At 34.4% G+C, this 21,022-nt stretch overlaps 1 protein-coding gene across 5 annotated transcripts in view; it reads left to right on the forward strand.

Moving 5' to 3' along the window:
- GALNT13 (polypeptide N-acetylgalactosaminyltransferase 13) overlaps positions 1-21,022 on the forward strand; it is a 541,363-nt gene that overhangs the window by 347,304 nt on the left and 173,037 nt on the right. For all 5 annotated transcript variants that reach the window (XM_035698790.2, XM_049106172.1, XM_035698788.2 and 2 more), the window contains 2 exons: positions 37-207; positions 13,153-13,270. In XM_035698790.2, the coding sequence (XP_035554683.1) occupies positions 37-207; positions 13,153-13,270 (289 nt within the window). The remainder of the gene's footprint in view (positions 1-36; positions 208-13,152; positions 13,271-21,022) is intronic.

Below are 21,022 nucleotides of genomic sequence, written 5' to 3' on the forward strand. Positions count from 1 at the left end.
TTATTTATATGTAAACTGGTTTCGATTTTTCTGCAGGAAAACAGTGGTATGCCCTATCATTGATGTAATTAGTGATGATACCTTTGAATATATGGCTGGGTCAGACATGACTTATGGGGGTTTTAACTGGAAACTGAATTTCCGTTGGTATCCTGTTCCCCAAAGAGAAATGGATAGAAGGAAAGGAGATAGAACATTACCTGTAAGGTATGTAGCTCATATCTTCCAAAGGCTAGCATGTTTATTTCTATAATAATTAAGGAGTATTATGAATTTGTGCTCTCATTTTTAAGTCTTATAAAGGCATATACTTTTTATTCATATACACATTTACATTATCATTGCTTACATGATTATCTAAGAATCAATGACAATATTAAATTTAGTTTAAATTAGCACAGGTAAATTTAATTATTGGCAGAAGTGCCAAATTTCTTTTGAAACTTTGTGTATTCTTATATTCAAAATATATTTATTGCGAATTTTCTGTGTGACAGCCTTGATGCTTCCAATAAATATGTATCTTACCAAAATGTATATGCTTTATAATAGAGATATTCTCAAAATTGAAATAAGTAAAAATGTTTTGGTAGATATTCTAAATTTACTCACTTCAAAGAGCTGTCTTCCTTATAGTTATATAAGAAAGATCCATTTGGAAAATTTTAATATATTAACAATTATGACAGATATTATTGTTTGATCTAAATTAGCTAAAATAGCTATTTAATTTGAAGTATTGATTCATAAAATATGTTTGCTCTTAATACAAAATAAGAAATATCATTTGTATCTTTAGTTGTCTAGATCAGCATTACTCACTTTATTTACATAAAATGACCACCTTCTTATTTTAACATATTATTGTGTATCACTTGCTTGCAACCAAAACTTGATTTCCTAACAACATATTGGAGAGGGAGATCACTAGTTTTGCTTTTTAAAGATAAATTTGGCAAATCATGATTTAGTTTGAACAATAGAGAATTGCTCTAACATCCTAAAACAGTATCTGTGACCCGTTATCTAAACAAGGATGTCTCCTAACCTACTGAAGTAATGACTTATCTGTTGGCAAGACTAATTACCTAATGAATGAATTAAAACTAAAAATTGGCTCATGGAAGAGAACAACTTTGTTATAGAACAGTTAATATTGAGACAGTTAATCCTCTTAAGGAGATATTGCTACATCAAAGAGGAAAAATAAAACGTGGCTCCAAATAATTGCATAAAAACATGAAGTTATTATTTCAGCATTTAAAGTATAACTTAATAGTCTTTAAATCTTGCTGTAATCTTCAAATTCACTAAGCTTATTGACCGCTGATCTTGACCAGCTGAGGAAAGACAGTCACTCTTAATACCATTGTTTATTAGAAATCCTGTTTTCACAGATCATGGCTTCATTTAATGTTACCTGATTTTTCAGCTTCGGAACCCACGTGAAAATTATCAGAATACTTGACTACTACACTCAAATATAATGTGTTTATTCATCTGAGAATGAAGTTTGAAAGATGATGTAGTTATTTTTAAACACATTGGCAAAAGATATATTTTTTAAAATGCATTGGTTTTTTAAATACATTCGCAAAAGGATTTTCTTGATTTTCTCAGAGTGAAAAGGTAGATAATTAAGAGTTAGCCAACATTCATGGTTAGGAATTTCTGACCTCAAAAAAAAAAAAAAAAAGGAATTTCTGATCTCATTCACAAAAGTAAATATCTACATAGCAATCAGCCATTATTTCTCATCATTCATTAATTAAAACAAAAAAGGAAACATTCAACTTGCTATGTTTTTTTTTTTTTTTTTTTTTTTTTTTTTTTTTTTTTAATTTTTATTTATTTATGATAGTCACAGAGAGAGAAAGAGAGAGAGGCAGAGACACAGGCAGAGGGAGAAGCAGGCTCCATGCACCGGGAGCCCGACGTGGGATTCGATCCGGGGTCTCCAGGATCGCGCCCTGGGCCAAAGGCAGGCGCCAAACCGCTGCGCCACCCAGGGATCCCAACTTGCTATGTTTTGACCGCAACTTGTGTTTTTACTGTAGTGACATGGAGACCCAATAAAATCTCAGTATCTTTTATCTATTTCCCTCAGTAACAGCACAGTATTTTACTTTCTAAAATGCTGAGGGAGCTGGAACAAGAGAAACAGAGAAACCTCAGTCTTTGCTGAAGTTTCCAGATTTTTATGGCAAAAGGTTAATTAATTCACGGGCTGTGTTGTAGCAGCCTGCATGTAATTTTCATCAGCATAGCTGTAATGTGAACTTTCTTTGTACTTGTAATCTATTACTCGAAGACGTGATCATTTTTCTCACATTCGTACAAACAGATAAATCATTCTAGGTGTTGAAGACAAATTTTTTTTCTCCTACTTGATTAACAGAATTCTGAATAGCTAAGGTGATTAAAATGAGGTTAAATTTTAGTTTTCTTAGTGAAATGCTTCATTTAAAATGTCAGTTATGACAGAACTTTCTAGCGACTATAATTGGCTAGTAGTCATCATTTAGAAATACAATCATGCATAGGGAACCAACTTGAACTTGTGACTTAGCCTTAGTTATACCACATTTAAAGTAAAATTTATAATGGCTATGGATATTATTCTATTGTCAACGTCTGGCTTTGATATTTTCATTTTGATACTAAATGAAGTTTGTAAAATACTTGGTATTTTGAAGTTATGAATATGGAATAATAGCACACATAATCTTGAATGTTTGGTTTTCTTTAATTAGTAAACTCTCCTTGACATTTTAGCAGTCATAGTATACGACTTTTCAATAGTGTCTCAATTATATGTGCAACAGTAGGAATCATCAAGTTGTTAAACCAGAGGTCATAAACCAGGAGCTTGTGTGTCAGACATGCTCTGTAGTTGTGGGGGTTTTGGCATATACAGTGTTTTACATTTTTAAAAATTACCAACATTTTAAAAATGAGATGTTCTAAGTAAAAATATGAATTTTTATTTATTCTTGAAAATTCAGATCTTACTACAATGGTCATGTATTCATACTTGGCACCATCAGGTGGAGTTGAGTAGAAGCTACCATTTAGAAATGGCCTGAAAGTTTAGCTCAGTACTCCAATCCCTTTTTTTTGTGTGTTCCTGATTCTGAGGCTGAAAATCAGTATCCATTTGTCATCATTCTTGCTTTAAGCAATGTTTCTTGGTACCTGTGTCCCAGACGAAGGTGAGAGAAATAGCTTATTGCAACTAATCAACCTCACATGTTGATTTTATTTGCCTCGCTATAATCTTCTAACTTTGTGACTTAGAGGCTACTGCCTGGGAAATGACTGAGTTTGAACTCATCAAACATGTTAGCTCTGCATGAATATGCATCTGTATTACCTCATGGAACAGGCAACAAGTAACATAAGTTATCTGTCAGTGCAGTTAATCTCCCAAATAATATCATTAGTTTAGGGTGTATTATACATTTTTCTGGTATATATAACTTTTGAGGTGATATGGCTCAGGCTATTGAAATGACTTAGATTACAAATCCAAATGTACATGCTTACCCATTGTTGAGCATGTGCTGGGTTCTGCACATACAAAGATGAATCTGGCTCTCTCTGCTCTGAAGCAGCTCACTGGTGCTGGCTATATATATCCTAGACAAGGGAATGAGGGAGCCCATGTGGCCAGAGTGTTGATGCACAGGAGTTAGACTACATCAATTGCTAGAGTGGTATGTGCTTCTGGAACAATCTGACTTTAACCTTATTAATACTCTTAGTTCCCTAATTATGCCCTCTAGTAACCCTCAATAAATAATTATCAAGATATTACTTTCTACTTTAATTTCTCATTAGTTAAAATAGATTACTTTGTTTAAAAACCTACTAGTTATTTCTCGTCTTTATAACTTTCTTTACCCTTATGGACTCTTTTATATTTAGTCATTATTAAAATTCTTGACATGACTTTCTTCATTCTTACTTGGAATACCATGTTCAGTATCTTCCTAAGGTAAAACAAAAGAGTCTTATATTCTCTTCTAATATTTGCTATCATAATAAATCAAACATAGATGTAATGATGGGTTTTATTCTTTACACATTTCACTTACTTAGATATCCCTTTTTATTAACATTTTTCTGATATTATACATTTATTTTACTCTCAACTGGAATTAGAAATTTATAAAGAAGATCAAATAAATTAAACATTATTATAATATCTCAGATTATAATTACTATTCCTTTATTGTGAAAAACTCATAGTATGTTCACATTTATTATTTCCTGTAAACTTATAGTATGATATCATAGAAGAAGCATTGAAGCTCTCTTTGGAGGATCTGGATTTTATTTCAAACTCCTTCAATTGAGAAATAACACATTCTTCTCATCTGTGGGAAGGAAAATTATTCCGTTTTGCTTAACTCATGAAGTGCTAACATATTAAATGAGAAATATATTTGAAAGGAGTGACTTTAAATTTATTTCTGAAAATGTAAGGTAACAAATATATGCATCACTAAATAAATGTGACAAGTATCTAAAAGTATAAAGAAGGAGAACACCAATGAGCCACCTCTTTTAATATCTTACTATATATCCTTCCAGAACATTTCTTTTTGGACAGATTTCTCCACAGTTTAAAAATGGATATATTTTTATCTATGCCATTAATTTTTTTTCAAAAATAAAAATTGTAATGGCTACTAGCATCTTATTTACTTAGCTCTTTTACTTTTTTTTTTAAAGATGTATTTATTTATTTTAGAGAGAGAGAGAGATTGAGAAAGACTGGGGGATAGAGCAAAGGGAAAGAGAGAATCCTCAAGCAGACTCCCACTGAGCATGGCACCCAACATGAGGTTCAATCCTAGGACCTTAGGATCGTGACCTGAGCCAAAATCAAGAGATTGATACTCACTCAACAGACTGAGCCACCTAGGTGCCACAGCTCTTTTATTGTTTATAAAAACAACTGGAAAAAAAAAATAAAAAAATAAAAAATAAATAAAAAATAAAAACAACTGGAAGTTTTTTTACACTTTATTTTTTGCCAATTTTGTCTTCTGATTTTTTTATATAATGTGATCTTTTTAGAATTATGCAATTAAGAAATACAAAATTTGTTTTAATATTTTTGATACTGTTTACCAGTTTGATTCCCCCTCAAAATTATCAGAATCTAATTTATAGTTCCTCTAGTAAGTATAATAAAAAAACACTTATTTATTATTTTATTCTGTAAAATGTTTTACAAATGAAACACAATATTTCCTATTATTTAATAGGAAATTAAAAATATATTTCTTAATTTTTGTCTGTCAGATTTTCTCTATTCTATTTTTCTCAATCCAATGAAAATATATTTTTACCTTGGAGAAAAGAAGCAGAGACAGATGCTCTCAAATCCTGTGATTTTTATAATAGGAGATACTAACACAAAGCACAGGGAAGGCTTATAAGCATAAGCACATGCTTATGTGAAGAACAAAGACTTTGAAGGAAAAAGTTGAACTTAGGAATATACCAACTGTTCAGCATTCTTACCTATTTATGTTAAGAATTAATACATGTTGTTTTTGAAAGAAAAAAAATCCCACCTTAGGTGGAGTATGCTAATCTATATTCTTTAAAGAAAACACCACATTTATATTATATTATTTCCTAATAGTTTAGAAGATAATTTACAAGACTTTCCTAGCAGTCTGTTGAGATGAGATGAAAACAGGGTATTAACCAAAACATTTAAAAACATCTGGCCCCATTGTTTATTTTGACTCTTCCTACGGGCAAAATGAAAGTAAAAGGAAAGATAAAAAATTTGCACCAATTACTGTACATCCTCTTGGAAGCTTAGTTTGTTGTGAGGATTATAAAAAGGATTAAGGGGCAGCCCCAGTGGCTCAGCGGTTTAGTGCTGCCTTCAGCCTAGGGCATGATCCTGGAGACCTGGGATCAAGTCCCATGTCAGGCTCCCTGCATGGAGCCTGTTTCTCCCTCTGCCTGTGTCTCTGCCTCTCTCTCTCTCTGTGTGTGTCTCTCATGAATGAATAAATAAATAAAATTAAAAAAAAAATGAAAAAGGATTAAGGAAAATGGGAGAAAAAAAAAACTATTCCTTTCCTGGCATATAGGTATTTAAGTACAAGTTAAGGTATTTGATTCCAATTCTTGTTGGTAAATGGGATCTTTGGCAGCAAAACAAGCCATTTGCCCATACTAAGCAGAACTTTCTTTTTTTTTTTTTTCTTCTCCTTTAAAAATAGCTTTGAAACTGTGTTCCACAGACTGAAAGATTGAGCTCTCTTCCTTCTTCAGAGCCTAAACCAGCATGGGTTCTTAAAGTGATAGTTTCTTCTCTAGCAAAAGCATCATCTTCTTACACAAGTATATGTTCAAATGATATCTTGGTGTACAATATTTCACTAAACCCCATTTATTTTCTCTGAAAAACCTTTAAATATATTCAACATTTGATTATTCACCACTCTAATAAAATAAGTTCTGCTTTTGCTTCCTTCCTGTCTCTTCCACTTTCTATATTGGGGATAGTAGACAGAGAAAGGAGGAAAGGAGAGAAACTCACAGCATCTAATTTTCCTTTGATTTCTAAACATGCAAAATGGTTAACCAAATTATATTTAATGATTTTGAAAAAATAAGATTATGTGAATATTTCAGCTATTTATGCCTCATATTTGTGTAAAAAAATATGTTTATCATTTCTCTTTATTTTGACTTATAATAGATGAGAAATGTTCTTAACACAAAGCTAAGTACTTACAGTGTAGATATTGTGTTTATTTGATCATTGCAAAATACAGCCTGAAACTGTCCTATAGTCTCAAATATTTAGATTTTTTTCCCAGAGACCTTACTTATTTACTGAGTAAGATTAATAGAATCCTATTATAAAGGGAAAGACTAGTGAGAAGAAATGATGTTTCAAAAACTTTGAAAGAAATTGCTTTGAAGAGTAGTGGTAAAATTCATAGGAAAATACAGTGCATAAATTTGGGGCTAGAAACCAGGGAAAGTGTATTTCTAATTAGCTACCCCAAGTTCTTTGGTGTATATGGATACACTGAGAGAGGATTAATTGGTAGAGAGGAAGAGAGGTACTTAGGAAGAGGGAGAGAAAAAAGAAGGAAGTGAAATAAAGAAAAGGGAAGGGAAATAAAAGAAAGATTGTTTCCTTAATTGGGCCACTAACTACCTGGGGGCTCTTGAACAAGTCATTTAAACACATTGCAACTAAGTTTGGTTGGCCAGATCTATAGGGCTTTTAGAGTTCTAAAATACTACAATTATATTAAAAATTAATTAGACTCTGAAAATAATTTTTAAAAAGCTGATTATAATCTTGCCAAACACAGATGTTTTCCTTATTAAAATTAATTTTTAAAATGTGTAGTTCTTGTTTTGTGCTGATACTATTCTAATAGTATTATATACATTAATACATGTATCCTCCTTTTATAGATGATTAAATTGGAACACAGAGTTTAAGTAGCTCACTGAAGGTCACACTGTGGGGTTGAGTTTTAAACCCAGTCAATCTGGATACAAAGTCCATGCTCCTAAAAACTAAACTTATTCCCCTCTTGAATCTCCTGTAGTCTACCTGCTTTTCACATACATGGTGGTTATCCTGGTGTAAAATACCTGATATATCATCTTATTGTTGAAAATGTAGACATCACAGTTTAGCATTACTGAATCATCAAATGTGTTCTATCATATTTTTTTTTACATTTGCCAACTTCTGGTGAAATACTTCAGTATTTTTGCATGTCAAATGCTTATTTTTTTTTTTTTTTTGGAGTCCTTTCCTATATTCTACATTTTACAAAGCTTTGTATCTTTAATTCTAAAATACTATCAAACTCAATTCCCCAAACCTCTACCAGATGATAAAATCCTGGAATTAGCAAAGGCATTTTCATTACTCATCAGTTTAGCAGTTGTGAAGAAAGTATTATTTTTGTAATTTCAGAAATAAAATTGCAGGTGATTTTTAATTTACAGATAGATTGTTTTGTGGCCATGGGGATACATGCTTATTTGTTTATTTCACTTATTTAACAATTGTCTATTAATAGTCTAATAATATTAAACCAACATATTAGCTATATGTATATATAGGTGGTAAAATATATGCAGAAATAAGCGTTATACTCAACAAGAAGTAACAAAGTGCCTTGAGAGAGAAAGAGACTGAGGGCTGCTGAAGGAAGCAGAAGGGGATGATTATATCCAGATTGCAGGGAGGGGGCAGGGAGGGGGAGGATGTGGACACGTTTACCAGGCTGGTAAAGTTATTATTAACAGTTACACACTGAATACAGGGAAAGAGTTAAAAGGAATGGAAGTGCTCTTTGGGTGGCACCACATTACTGATGCCACAATAAGGAGCTGGAATTTCTTTTCTTCTTTCTTTCCTTCCTACTTTCTTTTTAAGAGAGAGAGAGAGTATGCATGTGGGGGGGGGGGGGTGAGGGGAGGATGGAGGCAGAGAGAGAAAGAGAGAATCTTAAGTAGGCTCCATGCTCAGGATGGAACCAGGCACAGGGCTTAATCTCACAACCTTGAGAGATCATAACCTGAGCCAGTGGTCAGACAGAGCTTTACCAACAAAGCTATCCAAAAGTTGCTAAATGGGGTTTTATCATTTCATATTGAGATTCTGGAAGGAAATAGAGGACATTGAAGGAGAAGCATATGTGGAAGCGGGTAGCACATCCTCAGTGCTAAGTTGTACACCCCTAGCAGGGTCAAAGGGATTGTTTTAAGAAGACATATAGAAAGCAATTAGATAAACACAAACAATGTAGAAAAAAACAATGAAAAAAAAAGCACAGACTAGGACTCTGTCTCACAGAGAGGACAATTACAGGCATATAATGAAGGAGGCTATACAGGTAAGGAGTATAGGGAGAGGAAAGTTCCCCTGACATAATGGGACAAAGAAAAATTATTAAGTGCTCACAGGTGCAAGACACTATTGTAATTGTATATTATACTCATGTTACAAATATGCAGTTAGGAACTTGAGACTGCCAGCAAGGGAAAGAGGAGGAAGGGAGATCAAGAAGAGTCATAAGAGGGATGCCCGGGTGGCTCAGCGGTTAAGTGCCTGCCTTTGGCCCAGGGTGTGATCCTGGAGACCCAGGATGGAGTCCCATGTAGGGCTCCCTGCATGGAGCCTGCCTGTCTCTGCCACTCTCTGTCTCTCTGTCTCTCATGAATAAATAAATTAAAATCTTAGAAAAGAAGAAGAAGAAGAAGAAGAAGAAGAAGAAGAAGAAGAAGAAGAAGAAGAAGAAGAAGAAGAAGAAGAAGAAGAAGAAAGAGGAGAGGAAGAAAGAAGAAGAAGAACCATAAGATGAACAGGAAGCCTCTCGGGAAAAATGCAATTGGAATCAGAGGTGAAAAGTGTTTTAAGCAGAGAGACTGAATTGTTTTCAAATGCTTCCAAAGGAAGACATTTTAAGGAAAACCTATTGGAGTTCAGAATCAACAAGGCCCTTTTAGCAAGAAGTTATTCTAGAGGTGGGAGCAGGATCCAGATTCCAGCTAGAAGGTTAAGAGGAGTTGAGGGAGTTTATAGAAACTTTATCTTTTCAATAAGGTTACCAGTGAAGAGAATAGAAAGTAAATATCCCTCATTTCAGTGAGTAGTAGGATGGAGTGAAGAACTATTTGGGTTTAGGACAGAACTTGATTGAGCAGTACCATAAATTCAAGAGGATGATCTAGAAATCAAAGGTATAATACATAAATGTAATAGTCAATGAGCAAGTGGCTGAAAGAGTAGTCAGGAAAGAGCTGGCTGAGGGCAATAGAGTGCATGTTAGGTCACAATGAAGAAAGGAGCTATTCTTTCCTTTGAGGCTGGAGGAAAAGAGGTCAGAAGGGACATACACATACTGAGGTAGAGACCGGGAGTTTTGATTTCATGGCTGAGGAAACTGTGATTTTATGCATTGCCTTAATCTCCAGTGTTTTGAGAAGAGCCCAATACTTTTAGATAAGGGTCAGTCAAAAAAAATGAGACAGGTGAACAAATTAACACAGATAAAAGGATTGGTAGCTGTTTGTAGGCTAAGCAGAGAGTACTGGGACTTGAAGTATTACTAGTTGACCTCATCTTGTTACTGTTTCAATGACTCTCTGGATCCTGGGAGCACAGTGGATAATGCACCGGTAGGCTTACCCAGACACTGATAGCTACGAAAAGAATCAGATAAGGAAAGGACAGAGAACTTAGAATGCTAAATGGTTTTTTTGTTTTTTGTGTTTTTTTTCACTGACATGGCGGAACCTTGGAGAGAGTAAGAGGAAGGAAAGGAACAATTTCTGAAAGAGGTTGTTATGTGAGAATAAGGAATAGCTAAGGAACCCTAAACACCAATGTAGGATAAAAAAGTGACCATCGTAGGACTGAAACAGGAGGGGGTAAAAAAGAGAAAATTGTGTTCAGAGAGGCACATTTCAGATTCAACTTCTTGGACCTGAAGGAGATTCAAGTGATTTTAAAATCCAAACTGAGGATGTGTATGGGAAGTCAAAAAGAATTTTTTTTAAGATTTTATTTATTTATTCATGAGAATACACAGAGAGGAGAGAGAGAGAGGCAGAGACACAGGCAGAGGGAGAAACAGGCTCCATCCGGGGAGCCCGAGGCGGGACTCGATCCCGGGTCTTCAGGGTCACGCCCTGGGCCGAAGGCGGCGCTGAACCGCTGAGCCCCCGGGGCTGCCCTGGGAAGTCAAAATTAAGAGAAGGACACTCAAGACCTATGAATGATTATTGGCAATGAGGATGACAAAGAAAGATACACCACGTGACCTTATTAACTCTTTGTTATGTGCTGGGAGCCCTGCTAAGGGCTTTACTTCTGCTAACTCAGTTCACCTTCACCTACTGCGTGCGTGGTACGTAATATGCACAGCCACTGGGCTGATTATTCTCCCCTCCCCACAAAAGGTATTGAATTGGTTAATAATTTCAAGACATATATAGGTTTTTAATTTTCTAAGCACCCTGAGCACTCAAGGTCCACACAGGCCTATGCAGATAATTCATTAGGGACAGTACAGAACAGTTAACTTAGAATAGAACATGTTGCATAACCTTGGCTATGGCTGTAGATATTACATAAGGCACAGGCTCGGACTGTTTGAGAGAGCTGACAGTGCAAATACAAAAAAAAACCTCTCTAGGAGCATCTGTCTTCAGAAAATACAAGATTTTTTTTTGAGGAATTGTGATTTTATGTTCTTATTTTTGTTACTTTTTAAGCATAACTGAAACTTTTGAGTCATTCTTATGTTTAAATATTTAAATTATTTTAGTCATTTATTATACATTTCTCACAAATTTATACAAATTATGACCAACTGTAAGATGAACTTCAATGCATGTATTTAAGCTAAGTGCATCAGTGCTTTATTAGTAAATAGGTAAGTGGTAAGCACTCTGAACTGATCATTAAAAATGCATCACTTAACATTCTGAAGCACTTGCTTGCATTATGATAAGATAATCGCAGCAATTTTTGTTCCTAGTTTCATTAAATAGACTACCCAGCACTATTACACCTTGTATAGTTATTGCCACAGAGTTCCAAAACCCCAATCAGGTGAGGGTCGGGGCTACTCCATAATTACCATCTGTTTAGCTCTGTTAGTGTTTCTCATTATAACTCAGAAGGTCAATGATACTGTTCCTGATAGCAATGCAGCAAGGCCAGAAGCAATAAAATAGTTCTGAGACTAAGGAGGCTCTGCTCCTCCAGCTGATGGACAGTTCATTGCTTGCATATAAACCAGTGAGAGCACCGGGAGAAACAGAGAACTTTGCAATGTGGTCGATATCCAAGTACAATAATATTTGGTGGTTTTTCAATAAACTACATTGTTCAATTAGAGGACATGAGCATATCCCGTGGCAGAGGAGCATATAATCTCGAGAAAAGCAACATTTGTTTTTCGTTTTGTTTTCACAACCTCAGACTCTGGATGAGCATTTCAAATTCCCTAGACAGGTTTTTCTTCTTTAGTAGCACATTAGAATCACCAGGGGACTTTACACACTACCAAAGGTCTGGACCCACCCCACGCCAATTAAATATGAATCTGTGGAGAGTGATACCCAAGCATGGAAATGTGTTTTTTAAAAGTGCTTCAAGTGTCTCTAATGTGCTAGGAAGGTTTAAAACCTCTACTCAACAATTAACATTAAACGATAATAATTGTCAGTATACATAGATCCATTTGTGAAAAACCGGAATTTTTCTTTTTAGTTTCAACGCCTACTACTTGTATAAGAAGACATGCATAGTTCATACATTAACCACTGACTTTAATTAATCTTTTAAAATGAGTTAATAAGTAATCTTTCGAAAATTTAACATCTAACTTCGTGTTCTTATAGAGAAATTTCAAATCAATGTGAAATTTGATTGTGAGAATCAAACGGCATTTATTCCTGGGAAGAACTTTTAGAATCTGTGCGAAATAGATACGGGATTTATGTTTATCCATAGGGTCGTATAATTAACTCTATCGTTTTACTTGGGTAAGGAGAATAAACCATTATATGTAAAGCTCTTACCTCAAAAAAATACTTAATGTAACTATCATTAGATACTTATTGCCTATAAACATTTTACAGTGTTTAATAGTTTTCATATTTAAATAGACTATAGATCTTTACATAGAGAAACCGTTTCCACAGGTTTCTAGAATTCACATTAAAATGATTTATAATTAGGTGACAAAAGATCACAACTGCTAGCTTCCTGACCAGTTAGTTAATCTCTTTAAGGGTAGAGCTAAGAGCACTCACTTCTCTTCACTCTGCCTTGCAGAAGAATAGAGATGCCCCCCTCTTAGGGGGCCAGTGTTCCTTATCTCTTTGATCACCTATAAGAAAGATATAGACTAATCTAAATTTAGTTTTACAGCAAATGTGAAATAAAATGCTACTTATAATTTTTAAACCTCTGACACCTTGGCTTTATGTTGCTAGTTTGAGATTTTTGAGTACTATTTTTTTTTTTTAATTTAAAATGTCTCAAAACTATTTGCTACAGTCTCATTAAACTCCACACATTGTTTTCAAAAGATATTCTTTTCTTTTTGTTTTTTTTTCAACTAGGACCCCTACTATGGCTGGTGGCCTATTTTCTATTGACAGAAACTACTTTGAAGAGATAGGAACTTACGATGCAGGAATGGATATCTGGGGTGGAGAGAATCTTGAAATGTCTTTTAGGGTAATTGCATTTTACTTTATTTTTTTTTACTCTGAACACACTATGCTGTAGCATGCACATATAGAGCCAATAATTTACTGTCAAATCTTTTTTATTTTTTTGTGAAGTGATGCAAATTATTGATCAGTTGGTCATTTTAATACTTATTCAGAAGCTTTGCTAGTCTTTTTGCATGCAATATTTACTGTTAAATGGGAAATTATAGCTATCTTTAAAGTTTTCAAAAATAATTCTTTTATTCATCGTACAAAGACTTTAGGGCTTTCAGTTTTTGAAATAAAGAAGGGCTTTATTTTTTAAATAAAGCATTACCCTGTAAAATCACTTTGTGTTTTCAAACTGAAACTTGGAAGTAATTATGTTACCTGAATTTGCAAGTGCTGTCTGGGTTATTCTCAAATACCTTTAAGAATAACCTGTGGTCAAAGGAACTCTGGATAATTCTGCAAGTAGCATGACTGATTTCACAACTATAGACATTATTGTTTGATGAATCAGTTTGAATAATGCAAATTCACTTATTAAATGGCCTTCCAAGCAAGTGAAAATTAAGGATGAATCCTTCATGCATATGATATTGGAGAGCATATGAATAATTTTTATATTTTGTTGTATATGGAAATTTAAAAAACAGACACATAAATGTGCCTTCATGCTAACAAATGATAAGAGCTAGAATAGTGGTTTTTTCTTCAAACCACATGTATTATTATTTTTAAATGAATTAAGTTAATAATACTGTTTTCTTTCTTCCTTCCTAGAATTTAACATAAAATATTCAAAATACTATATTAATTTTGCCAAAATTATGCAATGAAATTATTAAAGTTTAGATATATTTATCCATGAAGTTCAAGAGTTAAGACTTTTAATTTCTCATTTAGAAAGTCATTTGTTTTTCACTAATAAAATATAAATATATGATGTGTAAGAAAAGTCAAAATTTGAGAATAAAAATTACTTTGAATTTATATAATGTGGGATATAGTGGATCTCAGATAATCTGAATTATTTTAGAATAATGGTCTTATTATGCCATTTTTTGCCTATAAAGCTTCCTACAGACAAATGTTTCAAAACATCATTAGCTAATGGAATTTTATTCTTTCCATATTGGCTTATGTACTTATGGTCAGTTTAGAACTTGCCCCATAAGATTAAGTACCATACTCAGAAATGTATTCTTGACACCACGCACATCATATATCTGCACAAATTTAAGTATATTTGGGGACCCAAACTTTTCATTGGGTGTAGTAGTTCTCATAGTGCAGAAAATAAGAGATGACAGTTAAAAAAATAAAAACAAAGAAATGAAAGGAAGGAAAGAAGGAAGGGAGGGAGGAAAGAGGAAAGGAAGGGAGAAGGGCTAAAGGAAGGTAGTCCATTGAAAAGCTAAAAAGAAAATTTGCAGTTACCCTAAGATGTAGCAATGAGAGTATTTACCCATTCACTAACCAATGTTCCTTGGATGTTTTGCTGGGATTACATAAGAAAAAAATATCAATATAACAATATTGCTATTATCTGTGATCCTATTGCTCACCTTTTCTTCCTAAGATTTCTATTCACCTCTTTTTTCTCACCTATTAAGCTTGATTCTCTGCCAATGGATTCCCTTAACTTTCATCACATAGTTCCCATATTGGATGGATGCTCTTTAACTAATTGAAAGGTTGTTAGGGAGCGGCTTAGTGGAATAATATGAAAAACCAGGAGAACATGAGAAATGCAGCAGATACATCAATGCACCAAAAAAGAAGATTTGGGAATATGGTAGGTGAAGCAGATACTAGATGGACAGAGTGAAATGCAACTGGTGGCCATAAGAATGACCAGACCCCTAGAAAATGGCACAGGAGGTTAGTTGTGATTGGTTATTTGACATTACAAAGAAATAAAGCACAGTAACACCCCCTTATCTGTGGCTTCACTTTCCATGGTTTCAGTTACCTATGGCCAACTGTAGTGCAGAAGCAGATGATCTTCCTTCTGATGTATTTTCAGAAGGTCAACAGTAGTAGCCTAATGCTGTGTCACAGTGCCTGCATCATTCACCTCACTTCATCTCATTATGTAGACACTTTACCATCTCATATCATCACAAGAAGGGTGAGTACAGTGCAATAAGGTATTTCCAGAGAAACAGACCACATTCACATAAATTTTATTATAGTAAATTCTTATAATTGTTCTATTTTATTATTAGTGATCACTGGTAATCCCTCACTGTGCTTAATTTACAAATTAAACTTTACCATAGGTATGTATCTATAGAAAAAAAAACATAGTATATGTAGGATTTGATACCATCTTTGGTTTCAGGCATCCACTAGGGGCTTGGAACATATCACCCATGGATAAGGGGAGACTAATGTAAAAAGTGACTGTTTTGAATATTTTAAAATGTATCACTGTCTTTAGTTTCCATATGCTTTCAGAAAAAACAAAACATATATTTTGCTTTCTATTATACTCTTGATTCATGTTTTACTCTTCTTTTTATGATGTGGATGTAAATGTGTTAATAGTACTCTAGCTAAGGAAGATATTGAATAAGAGAAAATGCTAGAACAGTATATTAGGAAAAGAATGAGACTCTCTCTGTAGAATAATTTCATGAAAAGGTATATGACTTAATGAAATGATAATATGTTGAGGGTTTAAAATCAGAAAACCCTAGACTAATATCCAGGTCAATCATTATATAACGGACATATATTGAGCATGTAGTATGTGCTTTATACTTTTCAGATATTGAGACTACAAAAATGAATAAGGCATGATAATTTTGCTACCAAAGAACCACATTTCTATGAGAGAGATACATAGGTAATATTGACAGTAAAAATGTGATAATTTATTTTATAAAAATATGTATGAGATTTTCTTGTCTCTGTCATGTTAATATAGGCAAATCACTTAACCTACACTGTGAAAAGCTGAATATAATAATAACGAAGTTAGTGTTTTGTAGCTCTAGCTTAGGGTAAGTAAAAAACAGAAATATTAAGGGCTTGCAAAACATGAGGATTTTGGCTGGCCTTAAGGAGTTCAAGGCAAATCAAAGGATTGAATTTGTGTGGATTTATTTACATAACAGTATCACTGGATCTTTGATGCCCCGACTACTGTAAGTACTGAGAGATGTTGAAAATGGAATGAAAACTATAGACCTCCCAAGAAAGATACATCCTATCTCTTATACGCAACAAGTCTGAATATAGTTTCAAAGGGTGGAAGAAACCCTTGACTTCTCAGGATAAACATCTTTGGTATAAAACAATAGTGACTTCTAATACTTATAAATCTTATAAGTAGAGCAGTTGAGAATTGAACTGTAGCATTCTGAGGCCAGTGGCTATATTATTATTGTACCACTACTTCCCCCACTAAGATTTATATCTTCATAACAAGATAGTCCTAACAGCTGATAGTATTATCAGGAAAGAAGGGAGGAGCTAACAAGCAAATGTGATTTTCCTCCACGGTTCTGAGATGGTTGCCTCATCTAGTGATCTTATCTTCCTCTTACAGGCTTTAGCCTCTTATGCTAGATGATAACACATTTAACAATGGTGTGAATGTGTACAGGTAGATCCTAATGCTTCTGAAAACTTGGTCTCATATATTGCTCTCCACTCCATGACATCACACTAAAAATAACATAAATCCTAAGAATACTGTTTAAACATAAACGTTAATTTATTTAACCGATATTCGTTGAGCTCTTATTCATTAGTTGTAGGGGATACATTAGTGAACAAAACAGACAAAACTGTGTGTCCTTATGGTACTTATATTTTAGTGGAGGCAAACAATAAACAAAAGAAGTAAAATATATTAAAATATTAGTGATAATTGTTAAAGAGAAAACATAAGGAAGGAAAGAGGAATATGATGATAGATGTTGGAGATGGGTAGGGATTGAAATTTTAGGTAGGACAGACTAGAAATGAATATCCATATAGTTGATGACAAGATGAACCTAGTATGGTATGAATTTACCTCTATCAAAAGAGTCATCTATCTTTAAATGATATTCCTGATGCCAACGTAAGTACCACCCGAACAGCATTATCACCCAAAGTCCTTGCCTTTTATGAGCAATAGCACAGGAGTAGTATTCCCAAGAATGCATAATGTTTTGTTCCTTTTAAAATGAGATAATCTGCCATTGTTGAACCAGTTGAGGTCGTGGAAAAAGAGAACAAGAAGGCAGTCACAAGAGTATCCCACTTCTTTGAAAGGTAGACTAGTGGTTACAAAAATGGGAGCCGGGTGATTGAGTTCAAAACCTGGCTGAGCACTTCCTGGCTGTATAAACTTGGATAAGGTAGCATGTCTTTTAAGCTTTTGTTTGCTTATACCTGGATAAAGGAAGGTTGTAGTACTTTCCTGATATGTTTTTGAGGTAGATTAAATGAGGTTGTATAAATAGTGCTAAGTACCCTACATACCACACATAAAGTGTGTCATAAATGAGAGTTGTTATTGTTGTATTGGTTGTAAGCTGTGCAACTTTGAGCAAGTCACAACATTCTTAATCATCAGATAGTAACAACCTTGACCTTGATAATCTGTCCTTGACGATAAATAATCAAATGAGAGAATACACATGAAAATCCCTTTAAAACAAGAATATGCAATACTTAGATAAGATGTTCCTGCTCTAAGTTTTAGTCAAGGTGTGGTTTTAAAACATCTCTGCTCAGAAAAGAAATTAAATGTAAAAAAAAAAAAAAAGAACCTTTCATTTTTGATAGCTGCAACATCCTTTGAGATAACTACAGACATCCTAGGAACCTAGACTTTAAATATTTACCCATACTCATATTGTTGAAATAAAACACTCAAGTGTCATCTAGACTTGATGCAACAGGTACAAGATTTACACACACACAGACCTGAATCAATTAAAAAATGGACAAAATATATGAAGTAAGAGTTTTAAAGCATTAGATAGCAGGTCATGCAGGACAATGGTCTGAGAGATGGGAAACAAAAACGAGAGCCCTTAAGCTTGCCTCAGTTTACTGCCTTGAGAAATTGTCTAGATGTCAGCAACAGAAGGGGACCTTGGCAGATTTTGGTGGACTCCTGAGTTGAGAAGATGAAGCCAAATGTCTGGGAAGACCCTAGGCAGCTGGATAGAATATGTGAGAAGAGAGGGTTTCACAGAGATAACTCAGGAAATACTGAGTACTAATCAGTGCATATGTGTGAGAAAACAACTAAAAATGAGGGTAAAAAAATCAGCAAGATTGCAAGCTTATTGCCCAATGCTCACTTAGGACCAGCAGTAGTGCCTGTGCTCTCCACCCAGGGTGATTCATGGGGTACGGAGAAAGATCAACATTGGGAACTATATAATACATTTCTAAATAGCCTGTGGATCAAAGAAACAGTCAAAAGTGAAATTAATCATATTTTTTAACTGAATGAAAATGAGAACACAGCATATTAAAGTTTGTGGTACCCCTAAGCAATACTTAGGAGGAATTTAGAACACTAAACATCTATATTAGAAAGAAAAAAATAATATCTAAGATTAATGACTTCAGCTTCCACCTTCACAAAATAGAGAAAAGGAAAGTAACCCAAATATGTATAAGAAAAAGGAAAAAATAAAGATTGGAGTAAATTGTGAAATAGAAAGGAGTAAAAGTTTATTTTTTTATTTTATTTTTTTTTAAGATTTTATTTATTTATTTATTTATTTATTTATTTATTTATTTATTTATTTATGATAGACACAGAGAGGCAGAGACACAGGCAGAGGGAGAAGCAGGCCCCATCTAGGGAGCCCAATGTGGGACTCGATCCCAGGACTCCAGGATCAGGCCCTGGGATGAAGGTGGCGCTAAACCGCTGAGCCACCCAGGCTTCCCTAAAAGTTTAGATGAAAGCAATAAAATTAAAAGCTGTTTACTTGAGAAGATCAATAAAACTGATATATTCTAGCCAAACTAAATAGGAAAAATAGGGTGAGGACACAATTGCCAATATTGAGAATGAGCAAGGTAACCCCCTTATGGACTCTGCAGATATTTAAAGGGTTATAAAGTAATATTATGAACAACATTATGACAATAAACTTGACAATTATGACAACGAACAAAAAATATAAAACTTAAAATTATAAAAGAAAACATAAAAGAAAAACTGTTCTGACTTCTGAACAGGCAATCCAAAAAGTACAAATTGACAAATTAGAATTCATCAAAATGAAAAGTTTTTGCTCTTCAAAGCTTCTGTCAAGAGACTGAAAGGACAAGCTCCTGACAGGAAGAAACTGGCAACAAATAATATACCTGATAATGGACTTGTGTCCAGAAAAACAAAACAAAACAAGCTCTCAAAACTCAATACTAAGAATAAAAATCAACCCATTAAAAATGGCTCAAAGATTTGAACAGATACTTCACAAAGGCAGGCATAAAGATAGCAAGTAAGCACATGAGAAAATCGTTAATATCATTTGTTATTAGAGAAATGAAATGAAACCCATAATGAAATCACACTAACCCATCTATTAGAATGGCTACAATTAAAAAGGACCATATTGGTAAAGAATTTTGAAGAACGTGCAAAGGAGGTGGGAATGTAAATGGTAACAATAACTCTGGAAAAGTTTTACTCTTTTTTTAATTTTCTTTTTTTCTTTTTTTTTCTTTTTTTCGTTTTTAAGATTTTTATTTATTCATGAGAGACACAGAGAGAGAGAGAGTGAGAGAGAGACAGAGACACAGGTAGAGGGAGAAGCAGGCTCCATGCAGGGAGCCCGACGTGGGACTCGATCCTGGGACTCCAGGATCAGGCCCTGGGCTGAAGGCGGTGCTAAACCGCGGTGCCACTCGGGCTGCCCTTTTATTTTATTTTATTTTTTAAAGATTTAATTTATTTATTTGACAGAGAGAGAAAACACAAGCAGGTGGAAGGAAAGAGGGGGAAGCAAGCTCCCCACTAAACAGGGATACTCATGAGGAGCTTTATCCCAGGACCCGGAGATCATGACCCTAGCCAAAGGCACTCAACTCTCTGAGCCACCCAGGAGCCCTCTTTTTTTTTTTAATTTATTTTTTATCGGTGTTCAATTTGCCAATATATAGAATAACACCCAGTGCTCATCCCGTCAAGTGCCCCTCTCAGTGCCCATCACCCAGTCACCCCCACCCCCCATCCACCTCCTTTTCCACCCCCCCCCCAGTTCGTTTCCCACAGGAGTCTCTCTTGTTCTGTCTCCCTTTCTGATATTTCCCACTCATTTTTTCTCCTTTCCCCTTTATTCCCTTTCACTATTTTTTATATTCCCCAAATGAATGAGACCATATAATGTTTGTCCTTTTCCAATTGACTTATTTCACTCAGCATAATACCCTCCAGGTCCATCCACGTCGAAGCAAATGGTGGGTATTTGTCGTGTCTAATGGCTGAGGAATATTCCATTGTATACAGAGACCACAGTCTCTTTATCCATTCATCTTTCAATGGACACCGAGGCCAGGAGCCCAGTTTTGCTCAAGATTTCTTAAGCAACTCCTAGGTATTTACTCAAAGGAAAGAAAAGCAAATGTCCATACGAAGAGAAGAGACATACACTAATGTTCATAGCAGTTTTATTTGCAGCGGTCAAAAGGCAGAAACAATCCAAATGTTCGTTAAAAGGTGAATGGATAAACTATGGTTTGTCCATACATGGAATACTACTCAGAAAAATTAAAGAACTCTTGATACACCTGACAAGATTTT

This window comes from Canis lupus, chromosome 36 (assembly GCF_003254725.2).
Source record: "Canis lupus dingo isolate Sandy chromosome 36, ASM325472v2, whole genome shotgun sequence".
NCBI classification, from domain to species: domain Eukaryota; kingdom Metazoa; phylum Chordata; class Mammalia; order Carnivora; family Canidae; genus Canis; species Canis lupus.